We start from the raw sequence: 11380 nt of genomic DNA on the forward strand, positions 1-11380 counted from the left end.
CCTGCCGTGCAGGGAAAACTATATACGACAAATAACTAGTCAAACTCAAACCCAGATGACACGGTAATCATTCGGCATCAAATCGAGCCAAAAGTCCTGTAGTGACGCGACAAGCGAGTTCAGAACAACCTGAGCTTCGAAGTTGACTGGCGGTTCGGTCGGCTCCTCCGTGTCCAACGTCGCTGTCGCGTCCCGCCTTTGGCTTCCCCCTCTTCCCACGGGCCACGGCGACGCGCCACCGTCTCCCTCCCGTCCCCCGGGTCCAAAGTCTCCTCTACATATGAGCTAGTAGAATAGTTGAAACCCGCGCGTCGTCAACCGCAAGTTCCTGGTGCGAGCTCCAGGAAGCGAGGAGGAGCTAGCGACGATCGATCGATCGATGGAGGTGGCGGTGGCTGTGGAGGAGAACACTAGGAAGGTGTTCGTCGTGGTGCCGGCGGAGCGCAGGGCGGGGCGGTCGACGCTGTCGTGGGCTCTCGGCCATCTCTGCGGCGGAGCCACCACGGTGGTCGTCACGCACGTGCACGTCCCGCCGCAGATGATCCCCGTCAGTACGTGCTCGCCTTCATCTCGCATGCATTTGTTCCAGCCGGCACCTGCGAGCGCATCGTCGCTGACCTTTTCTTTCCTTGCTTGATTATCCATCTCAGTGGGAGCCAAGTTCCATGCCAGCAAGCTGAGCTCGGAGCAGGTGAGCTCCTTCAGAAGGATGGAGCGCGACAAGGCGGACAAGATGCTGGACGACTACGTCCATCAGTGCCGGAAAACCAAGGTACTCCGTCTCCGTTCCTTCCGGTTGAATGCTGAAACGTTTTCCATTTCTTCAACACTCAGCTTCTTAACACAAGGTTGAAAGGTTTCATCTGCTTATCAGCTTGCACAATGTCTGTAAACTCCAGGTGAGGTGTGAGAAGCTGGTGATCGAGAAGGAAGATGTCGCCTCCGGCCTCGTCGAGCTCATTGGCTTGTGCGGGATCACCGAGCTGGTGGTTTCGGCTGCCGCGGACCGGCAGTACTCCACGTATGATATCCTCCTGACACTGACAGAACTCTGTTTCTTGCAAATTCAGACATGCTCTGTATGTTTTTATAAGTTTTAACAAAAAGATGATCATTCAGAAGTGCAAGTTCCTTGTTTTTGGTTACAGAAAACTGGACAGACCTGTCTGCAGGACAGCAGCATCGATAATGCAGAGAGCTGGTCCATCGTGCAAGATCTGGTTCGTCTGCAAGGAGCAGTTAATCTGCACCCGGTAAATAAAAATCTGATGTCACAGCTTTCTATTTTTTTTCTACTGGTGACACTAATCGAAAACGGTGTTTCCAAAATCTATGAGACAGAAACCTTAGGAAACTGACTCGGATTTCCACTGTAGGGAAACGAAAGTAGAGATTGCATCATCTGCTGTCACTGCACCGTTGCTCCCTAATCCTGGCCATGAAGTCCTTCGTTTGTCAACTCACCAGGAAGAGGTGAGTGAGATCATTCAACAACTTCTCCTGAATTTTCAAACACTGCTTTTTGCAAGAATGTCAGGATGGCACGCTTCTGAACTTTGTTCTCTCTTCTAGCATGATGATGACAGTGAGGTTGAATTGGGGTTCCATGACGAGCTGAGAGAGGCATGCAGAGCAGCCGAGGACCTGATGAACAGAGCTCTGAGCGAATCCCACAGGCGCCAGAAGGCAGAGGAAGAAGTGGCCTCATGTCTCCAGAAAGTACAACCCCTTGTCATAAACCCAAATTCATCATAAACTAGCCAATTCCAGTTGGAAACATTTTTTTGATTCGAGACCTTGCATCGCAGGCCAAAGAACACGAGGAGCTGTACCTGGAGGAGGTGAAGAGAAGGAAGGAGCTCGAAGCAGCCCTGGCGAGAGCAGAGAAAGAAATTTCAGAGCTACGACAGGCAATCCAGCGGGACACGGCCGAGGAGGAATCCGAGGAGGCGACGGCGACGATATCGTCCCTGGGACAGCAAAGCACGAGCAAGGAAGAACCGGAGGCGGTGCTCTGGCACTGCCAGTGTCAGTGCCAGAGGAAGCTGGCCGCCGCGTCGTCTCCGTCGTCGGTCATCATACCATGGTCGCCCCGTGCCGACGAAGACGGGTTCACCTGCGAAGCCGGCGTGGCCGGGTGTTGCTGGCTCGACGGGATGCCGTCGCCCGAAGGCGTGGCCGTCGCCAGCGTCGCCCTACCGCTCGCGCGCCCCAGTTTTACCCTCCGTGCCGCGGTCCAGGTCTCCAGGAATACATGAGGCGGCAGCAGCAGCAGCAGCGGTGCCCGTTTCCTTGAATCGCCTTGGCAGCTTCTCCTTAGATTTTTCTTCGTCCTTCGTTTGCAAAAATCGCTTGTATATATACACGGGCACTCACATACGGGAACATTTTCAAAACATTAAATAAGTTATTTATTTTAGAAATGCAGTACAAACGCGGACGCTCACATACGGGAACGTCGCCTCTCACTGAACGCACATCACCGGAACATATGAAATAAATCCAGTAAAATGTGAGCACCCACTTGAACCTACGTGGGCTTGGTTTCAACTAAAGGAACCTGAACATCTGGGCTACACTCGATTTTGGAAAAACGAGGAAAATTCTAAAATTATGTAAAAAATAAGAAAAAGAATTAGGAGGACTCATGTAAAAGAATCAACAAATATGGTTAATTTCCACAGTGTTCCTAAGTCATCTGTGTTCACTTTCCTAGTTTTCCAATAGGGCCTTTAAAAAACAATTCTTCTTAAAAAAAAATTGTTTTAAACACCGATTTTTTTTCAAGGATAAGTCTAAGATGGATGCCCGAATAGCATATAAGAAAGGGCCAAGATACTAGGTACATCGTTGTCGTGGCAGTCTCAACACGAAGGCAGACAAAGAACTAGCCAACTACTCGTTACATGACCATCCGTCCACAAACCTGAGCGACCAGGTAAGCCACGTCACTCTCAAGTTCACCCCCTACCCCTTAATATTTTGCAATACCATCAATGCCATAGAGCGCGGCTTCATTGAACACCACGTCGTTTATGTGAGTCCACAAGCTCCATAAAATGAGCAAGATCGAAGTCTTTATGTCGCTAGTGAGCACACCCACATCCTTCTTTCTAGCCCACCACTCTACAAGGTCACTGTGTGTCACAGGAACCCATCCAGGCTTATCTTAGTGCATTAAGATTGTCGTTCGAACCTCTCTCGTGAGCAAACATCCGAGAAGAATATGTTGTAGCGTCTCCCCTCATGAGCGCAAAGCAGTCATGTTGCCTGACAAGGCAACCCTTGTCATCCCAAACCATCGGCAGTCCAACACCGATCACGGCTGCCAACCACTGAAACACCTTACATGTCATAGATTCCTTCGATCTCTAGATGGTTTACGCTCTTGGCCATTGTTGGCGTCCCCCAAGGAGCGCTCAATATGCCGAGTTAGCCGGGAAGTCCCCATCCTTCTCCCATGCCCATACTAGGCAGTCCTCTGCATCGTTATCCCGCTGAATGCCCTCCAACTTGTATCCAAGCAACAGGAACTCGCGAAGTGTCGAGGCCAACATGTGTTGGATTGACATCTTCCACACCAACATCCACCAAGCCCATCTCTTACCAATCGACATGCGTGAACATTATGATTTTTCAAGTATAGTTTTATATTCTTACTGTCTGTTTTGCGACTGTAATTAATTTTTGGTAAAATCATTCCAAAGTTTATTGTTTTACTCCAGTGCCTTTTGTTGGAAATATGGCCTAGAGGCAATAATAAATGGTTATTATTATATTTCTTTGTTCATGGTAATTGTCTATTATTCATGCTATAATTGTATTGTCCGGAAATCGTAATACATGTGTGAATACATAGACCACAAAGTGTCCCTAGTAAGCCTCTAGTTGACTAGCTCGTTGATCAACAGATAGTCATGGTTTCCTGGCTATGGACATTGGATGTCATTGATAACGGGATCACATCATTAGGAGAATGATGTGATGGACAAGACCCAATCCTAAGCATAGCATAAAAGATCGTGTAGTTTCGTTTGCTAGAGCTTTTCCAATGTCAAGTATCTTTTCCTTAGACCATGAGATCGTGCAACTCCCGGATACCGTAGGAGTGCTTTGGGTGTGCCAAACTTCACAACGTAACTGGGTGACTATAAAGGTGTACTACGGGTATCTCCGAAAGTGTCTGTTGGGTTGGCACGGATCGAGACTGGGATTTGTCACTCCGTGTGATGGAGAGGTATCTCTGGGCCCACTCGGTAAGGCATCATCATAATGAGCTCAATGTGACTAAGGCGTTAGTCACGGGATCATGCATTGCGGTACGAGTAAAGAGACTTGCCGGTAACGAGATTGAACAAGGTATTGGGATACCGACGATCGAATCTCGGGCAAGTAACATACCGATTGACAAAGGGAATTGCATACGGGATTGACTGAATCCTCGACATCGTGGTTCATCCGATGAGATCATCGTGAAAGATGTGGGAGCCAACATGGGTATCCAGATCCCGCTGTTGGTTATTGACCGGAGAGGCGTCTCGGTCATGTCTGCATGTCTCCCGAACCCGTAGGGTCTACACACTTAAGGTCCGGTGACGCTAGGGTTGTAGAGATATATGTATGCGGAAACCCGAAAGTTGTTCGGAGTCCCGGATGAGATCCCGGACGTCACGAGAGGTTCCGGAATGGTCCGGAGGTGAAGAATTATATATAGGAAGTCCAGTTTCGCCCACCGGAAAAGTTTCGGGGGTTATCGGTAATGTACCGGGACCACCGGAAGGGTCCCGGGGGTCCACCGGGTGGGGCCACCTATCCCGGAGGGCCCCGTGGGCTGAAAGTGGAAGGGAACCAGCCCTTAGTGGGCTGGGGCGCCCCCCCTTGGGCCTCCCCCCATGCGCCTAGGGTTGGGAACCCTAGGGGGGGAGTTCCCCCTTGCCTTGGGGGGCAAGGCAACCCCTTCCCCCCTTGTGGCCGCCGCCCCCCTTGAGATCTCATCTCTTGGGGCCGGCGCCCCCCCAGGGGGCCTATATAAAGGGGGGGGAGGGAGGGCAGCACACAACAGCCTTGGGCGCCTCCCTCCTCCCCTGCAACACCTCTCTCTCTCTCGCAGAAGCTCGGCGTAGCCCTGCCTGAGACCCGCTACATCCACCACCACGCCGTCGTGCTGCTGGATCTCCATCAACCTCTCCTTTCCCCTTGCTGGATCAAGAAGGAGGAGACGTCGCTGCACCGTACGTGTGTTGAACGCGGAGGTGCCGTCCGTTCGGCACTCGGTCATCGGTGATTTGGATCACAGCAAGTACGACTCCGTCATCCACGTTCATTGGAACGCTTCCGCTCGTGATCTACAAGGGTATGTAGATGCACTCCTTTCCCCTCGTTGCTAGTATACTCCATAGATGCATCTTGGTGAGCGTAGGAAAATTTTAAATTATGCTACGATTCCCAACACCTTTTATTTTCGTTGTGTCAACAAGGTTGCTTAATCTACAGAACCGCTATTATACTATCAATCATTTTTTAAAAACATTTGGATCAATTAACCAAATCAGCAGTACGAATGACTCTTGAAAACAATGAAATTACACGAGGCAACTGTTTCTTCCTCTCGAACGTGTCGATGGTGGCATGGTGCGTCACCACAAGCTGCTCCTACACCAGAGCCAATGTAACATTGTTGACCGTAGACGGGGATCATCAAGGGCACAACCTTTGCTGGATCATTGTCCATGAGAAGAAGTTGTCACAACTGGAAGAGTCGTGGACCTCAGAGCCCAACCTTATCAAATCTTGCAACCCACACACCCGCACCTCTTGGAGTTGAGGGTGAGCACTTTTTACCGGTTTCTAAGTCGGGAGCGATAGCGAAGCCGCCTATAGGAGTTGAAGGATGAAAGTACGTCAGACCAGATGAGCCTTTGCGCCGGAGGACCCAACTACGAGCAGCCGCCACAATAATAAACCTGCAAAACCAAGCCTCACCATTCAGGACAAACTACATGAATTTACGTCCACAAAATATTGATGCCTCCATAGAAAACACAATTGAGATGTGAATGTTGGATGATGAATGATTGGTTGGGTAAACGCCACCACAAACATCTATGATGCGTTACCGATGAAGACTTTATTGTACGCCCTGTCATCACCGCTGAAAGGTATAAAACGATGCATATCGAAGGCCTATCTAAAAACTCCAAAACAGGAAAACTACATATCCACCTAGTAAACCAGGGCCTCCTTGCACTCCCACACCACACAACCGACGAAGGAGGGACCGGCGATCTACTGATGATGAATGAGAGGTAATACAAACCCTCTAAGATCACCACTCAATGGGGTTAGGAGCGGAAGGTTTCGTGTCGATCAAACTTATTTGAGTTGGGCCTGGTACCAAATCAATCTTCTGAAAAGTCAAGGGTTATATCGTTAGCCTTTTAGAAAAATTGAATAAAAATAGGCAAAATTTGAGGCATCGGAAATAAACTTTAAATATTTCTTCTTGCGAAACCAAAGTTTGAGCGTCCTGAAAATAATAAAAGTCGTATTTCGCAAGTGTAAAAAAAGGGAGTATTTTGTAAAAATAAATAAATAATAAGAGTAATAAAAGTTCGATCTTGTCATCAGGGTACTCAGTTTGGCCCCCAAAGCGGCGCAAGCCTTGAGGGACCTGACCACCTTCTCTCTTCCTCTCGCCGTGCCGCGCGGGGCAACACCCAAACTCGTCCCAAATTCCGATCTCCCACGCCGCCGTCCTTTACCGCCGTCGACGAGGTTGGTGGACCGGACGCCATCCGCGGACGCGCCAAACCTGCCTAACCCAACCACAAAGGTGCCGCCTTTTCCAAGTTTATTCCCGTCCATCTTCGTTCGCTCGTTTTTTTTCCTCCTCCCGTCGCTGTTGTTTGATCCGTCCCGTCTCTGTTGGTGGCAGGCTAGGGTTGCGCTCCGCGCGCCGCCGGGGCTCGCGATGGACGACAGCGCCATTGGCGAGAAGCGCCTGCTGGAGACGGAGGATCGGGAAAGCCCGGGCGGAGTCGCCGAGGAGGAGGTGGGGGGCGCGCAGGTCGGTGCCGAACCGGCGCCCGATGCGGCCGCCGCGGAGGTGGGTGGTAGCGGCGAGATCTTGGATGCCAGAGAAGGGGACGCGGCCGAGGGGGTTGTGCAGGCGCAGGAGGGTGGCGGCGGCGAGGTTGTGGAGGTCAGACAAAGGGACGTCGGTGTCGAGGAGGTGGTGTCTGATGTGGCCTGGGCTGAGGCGACCATGGATCCATCGGTAAGCTATGATCAACAGGCTGCTTGGAACGGAGTAGCGCAGAGGAACGGGCCGCCGACGGCGGTGGAGTCCGACGAGGACGCTGATCTGTTTGTGGAGGTAGAGCAGCAGGAGCTGGCTGGTTCAGATCAGAGCGAGGAGTTTTTCCACAATGCTCAGGCTTCGGTGACCGGAGAATCTGTCGCTGCTGAGTGCGAGGCAATTGAGGATTACAGGCCTGCCGAGATTGGTGTCGAGGATGATGCGCACGATGAGCATCGGGAGCGCTTAGAGGAGGAAGCCATGTTGGAAGCCATCAGGCAGTGTGTGACAGATGCTGTTTTGGCTGAACATCTCGATGAGGAACCTGAGAAGGGCAGGGAAGATGTTCCTGCCTGTGATAGCAATCCTGAGCTCCCCATGAACTCTAGTGAACCTGAACAGGTTCAAGAAGCTATGTTGGTTGATCAGAGCAAAGAGCAGCCAGAATATAGCAAGGGAGATACTGCTGCCCGTGATAGCAAGCTTGTGGTCCCTACACAATCTGGAGGCGAGCCTGATGTGGTGGTCGAGGAATTGGATGATTCAAACTCCTCTGATGATGAGAATAAGGCTAGCTCTGCTCCTGCACGATCCTCTAGTGCTGCAGCAGGTCAGGCTAATGGCCCCTCTTTGCTGTCTCGTCCTGCTGGCCTTGGATCATCGTCTTCCTTGTTGCCTCCGGCCCGACCTGTTCAGCAGGTCCGTGCTAATGGACCAGTCGCTGTGGACAGGGACGCTCGGCAGGATACTGAATCTGCTGCGGATGATGGAGATGAGAATGATGAAATCCGGGAGAAGCTCCAGATGATCCGGGTTAAGTTTCTGCGTCTTGCTAACAGGTTTGGTCAAACGCCTCACAATATGGTGGTCTCACAGGTTCTTTACCGGCTCGGGCTGGCAGAACAGATTAGAAGAAATGGTCGTGGTGTTTTTAACTTTGACCGAGCACAAGAGATGGCAGAACGGCTTGAAGCTGCTGGAAATGAGCCCCTTGATTTATCATGCACCATATTGGTTCTTGGTAAAACTGGGGTTGGCAAGAGTGCTACTATAAATTCAATTTTCGATGATGTCGAGCTAGAGACTGATGCTTTTGAAGCCAGCACCAGAAAAGTTCAAGAAGTAGTTGGTATGGTTGAGGGAATCAAAGTAAAAGTGATCGATACACCTGGCCTTTCATCCTCATCTTCAGACCAGCACTACAACCAGAAAGTTCTCAATTCTGTGAAGAAACTTGTGAGCAAAAACCCTCCTGATATTGTTCTTTATTTTGACCGACTGGATCTGCAGAGCAGGGACTATGGTGATGTACCTCTGTTGCAGACCATTAGCAAAGTTTTTGGAGCCTCGGTCTGGTTCAATGCTATAGTAGTGTTAACTCATGCTGCATCTGCACCACCAGATGGACCAAATGGAATTCCTCTGAGTTATGAGATGTTTGTCACCCAGAGGTCTCATGTAGTCCAGCAAGCTATAAGGCAGGCGGCTGCTGATGTTCGTCTTATGAATCCAGTCGCCCTGGTGGAAAACCACTCGGCTTGCAGGGCAAATAGGTCAGGCCAGAGAGTGTTGCCAAATGGACAAGTCTGGAAGCCACAGTTGCTCTTGCTCTGCTTTGCGTCCAAGGTTTTAGCAGAGGCTAATTCGTTTCTCAAGTTGCAGGATAGCCCCGCTGGTAAAACTTCTAGCACGAGGGTTGCTCCACTTCCTTTCCTCCTCTCTTCACTTCTTCAGTCTCGAGCTCCGCTGAAGTTGCCCGAGGAGCAGTTTGGTGACGATGATGATCTTGAAGATGATTTGGCAGATGATTATGGTTCAGATGATGGTTCAGACTATGATGACCTGCCTCCTTTTAAGCGCCTTACTAAGGCTCAACTTTCAAAGCTCAACCATGCGCAGAGGAAGGCATACCTTGAGGAACTAGACTACAGAGAGAAGCTGTTCTACAAAAAACAGCTGAAAGAGGAACATATGCGTCGTAAAATGATGAAGAAGATGGCAGCAGAGGCCAGGGCCAGGGAAGATGATTTCGGTAACAACAGTGTTGATGATGATGGCAGTACTCCGACCAATGTTGCTGTGCCTATGCCTGACATGGTATTGCCCTCGACTTTTGATTCTGACTATCCTAGCCATCGCTACCGTTTTCTGGATACGCCAAGTGAATGGCTTGTGAGACCTGTGCTGGAGACCCAGGGATGGGATCATGATGTGGGTTATGAAGGTCTGAACGTTGAGAGATTATTCGCTGTCAAAGGTAAAGTGCCTCTGTCTGTGTCTGGCCAGCTAACAAAAGACAAGAAGGACAGCTCCCTCCAAATGGAGGTTGCAAGTTCTGTTAAGCACGGCGAGGGTAAAACTTCTTCAGTGGGGCTTGATTTGCAGTCTGTTGGCAAGGACATGGCGTACACAATTCGTGGCGAGTCGAGATTCAAGAACTTCAAGCGCAATAACACGGCTGCTGGGATATCTGCGACGCTGCTTGGAGATACTTTATCAGCGGGTGTGAAGATTGAAGACAGACTGATAGTGAACAAGCAGCTGAGGCTTCTAGTAAGCGGTGGGACTATGAGCGGGAAAGGAGACGCTGCGTATGGCGGACGTCTGGAAGCCACATTGAGAGACAAGGACTACCCGATTGGGCGCATGCTTTCCACCCTCGCTATCTCCGTCGTGGACTGGCACGGGGATCTCGCCGTCGGGTGCAATGCCCAGTCTCAGATCCCTGCTGGAAGGTCTAGCAACCTGATTGCCAGTCTGAACGTGAGCAACAAGGGGACCGGGCAAGTCGGCATCCGCCTGAACAGCTCCGAGCACCTGCAGATCGCGCTCCTCGCCCTCGTGCCTATATTCAAGAACGTCAGGAAGTTACTGGACAGCTACTATGAATCTGTCTAGTGCCTGCGTAGGCCTGAATAGGCACTCGGCGGGAAGATCCTTAGGATTAATGCAAGCATAAATCGGAACCATACATTTGTTTTTTGTTTTTTTCAATCTTTGCCAGCTTTGTAAGAAAAAATGTTGTTTTCCTGAGCTCTCTCCGGTGAAGTGAAGCTGAATTTTGCGATGCATACATGTCTGGTGTCCGTTGGCAACCTGCTGGTGCTGCCTTTTTGTAGTTTCTGATATGCAAAGCTGCTGCTGTATTATACAATACCTGCTTCTCGCATCTGAACTGGAACGATTTTTTAAAAACGGAGACATAAGCTTTGCCTCATCCATTAATTAATTGAGAAGAATAGACTTTGTTAGACATCACTCTCATCCATTAATTAATTAAGGTGAATAGAGTTTGTTATACACCACCAAGGTTACAAAACGGCCATTACTGGTGGCATTATGTTTTCTACTCTATCCGTCTCATAATATAATATAAGATGCCATAATATAAGATGGTTTTGCAAGTTAACCATTGTTAGAGTACGTAATGGGCCTAATGGCCTGGGCTGGTGGTATAGCCTGTTAGTCTTAGAGTTAATTATATATAAAGGTCGCTTGCTTAGGGGTCAAGTAAGCCTTGCTTTTAGAGTTAATTATAGATAAGGGTCGCTTGCTTAGGGAGAGTAAGCCTTGTTTGGGAATCAGTAAACCTCTATATATAAAGAGAGGAGATGTATCAATCTAATCAAAGCAAGAATTAAGAAGGAAATTCCTTCCCTCTTGCCCTGCCGTGGGCAAAAAGGGCCCCGGTCGGCCCTCTTGCGCCCTCCTTCTAGCAGCGCCATAACGATTTGGTATCAGCTAGCTTTGGTTCGATCATGTCTTCACCGCCGCCCAACCCGTCTCTTCCACTGCCGGGACCCTACGTCGCGCCCACCCCCGCCGTCCTCACCCCGGAGGAGGTGGCGTTGCGGGACCTAACCCAGGCGGTCCAGGAGATCCGCATGTTCTTGGCCGGGTCCTACGGCCCGCACCCGACTGCGCCACCCATCGCCACCACCGCGCCGCCGTGGCATCCGCTGCACCAAGCGGCCTTCGCCGCGCTTGCCGGGCCGCTGCAGCAGCCGCTGCAACTGCCATCCACCGCCCCGCCCTGGCTGCAGTGGCAGCCGCCGCTCCTGGCGGCCTCTGTCGCGCCCGGCG

General features: G+C 50.6%; 2 protein-coding genes across 2 annotated transcripts; both read left to right on the forward strand.

The window, feature by feature from the left end:
• Nucleotides 1-246: 246 nt before the first annotated feature.
• Nucleotides 247-2452, forward strand: LOC123168743 (U-box domain-containing protein 33). Its single transcript, XM_044586615.1, has 7 exons — nt 247-551; nt 651-772; nt 900-1021; nt 1149-1253; nt 1377-1473; nt 1573-1719; nt 1809-2452. The coding sequence occupies exons 1-7, from the start codon at nt 380-382 to the stop codon at nt 2256-2258; spliced, it is 1215 nt and encodes a 404-aa protein (XP_044442550.1). The 5' UTR covers nt 247-379; the 3' UTR covers nt 2259-2452.
• Nucleotides 2453-6639: 4187 nt separating this feature from the next.
• On the forward strand, nt 6640-10370 carry LOC123181596 (translocase of chloroplast 101, chloroplastic). The gene is made up of 2 exons (XM_044593900.1): nt 6640-6832; nt 6935-10370. Exon 2 carries the CDS (start codon nt 6971-6973, stop codon nt 10193-10195), a length of 3225 nt encoding a protein of 1074 aa, XP_044449835.1. The 5' UTR covers nt 6640-6832; nt 6935-6970; the 3' UTR covers nt 10196-10370.
• Nucleotides 10371-11380: the final 1010 nt, after the last annotated feature.

The sequence above is a fragment of the Triticum aestivum genome, chromosome 1D (assembly GCF_018294505.1).
Source record: "Triticum aestivum cultivar Chinese Spring chromosome 1D, IWGSC CS RefSeq v2.1, whole genome shotgun sequence".
Classification (NCBI taxonomy): domain Eukaryota; kingdom Viridiplantae; phylum Streptophyta; class Magnoliopsida; order Poales; family Poaceae; genus Triticum; species Triticum aestivum.

What these genes read in the sequence shown, in the direction of transcription:
- LOC123168743 (XM_044586615.1), top strand. Translation starts at nt 380, where the DNA reads ATGGAGGTGGCGGTGGCTGTGGAGGAGAACACTAGGAAGGTGTTCGTC. An exon ending in GCGGACCGGCAGTACTCCAC is followed by an intron (nt 1,022 to 1,148) that starts GTATGATATCCT and finishes TTTTGGTTACAG; the next exon opens with AAAACTGGACAGACCTGTCT. An exon ending in TGTCAACTCACCAGGAAGAG is followed by an intron (nt 1,474 to 1,572) that starts GTGAGTGAGATC and finishes TCTCTCTTCTAG; the next exon opens with CATGATGATGACAGTGAGGT.
- LOC123181596 (XM_044593900.1), top strand. Translation starts at nt 6,971, where the DNA reads ATGGACGACAGCGCCATTGGCGAGAAGCGCCTGCTGGAGACGGAGGAT.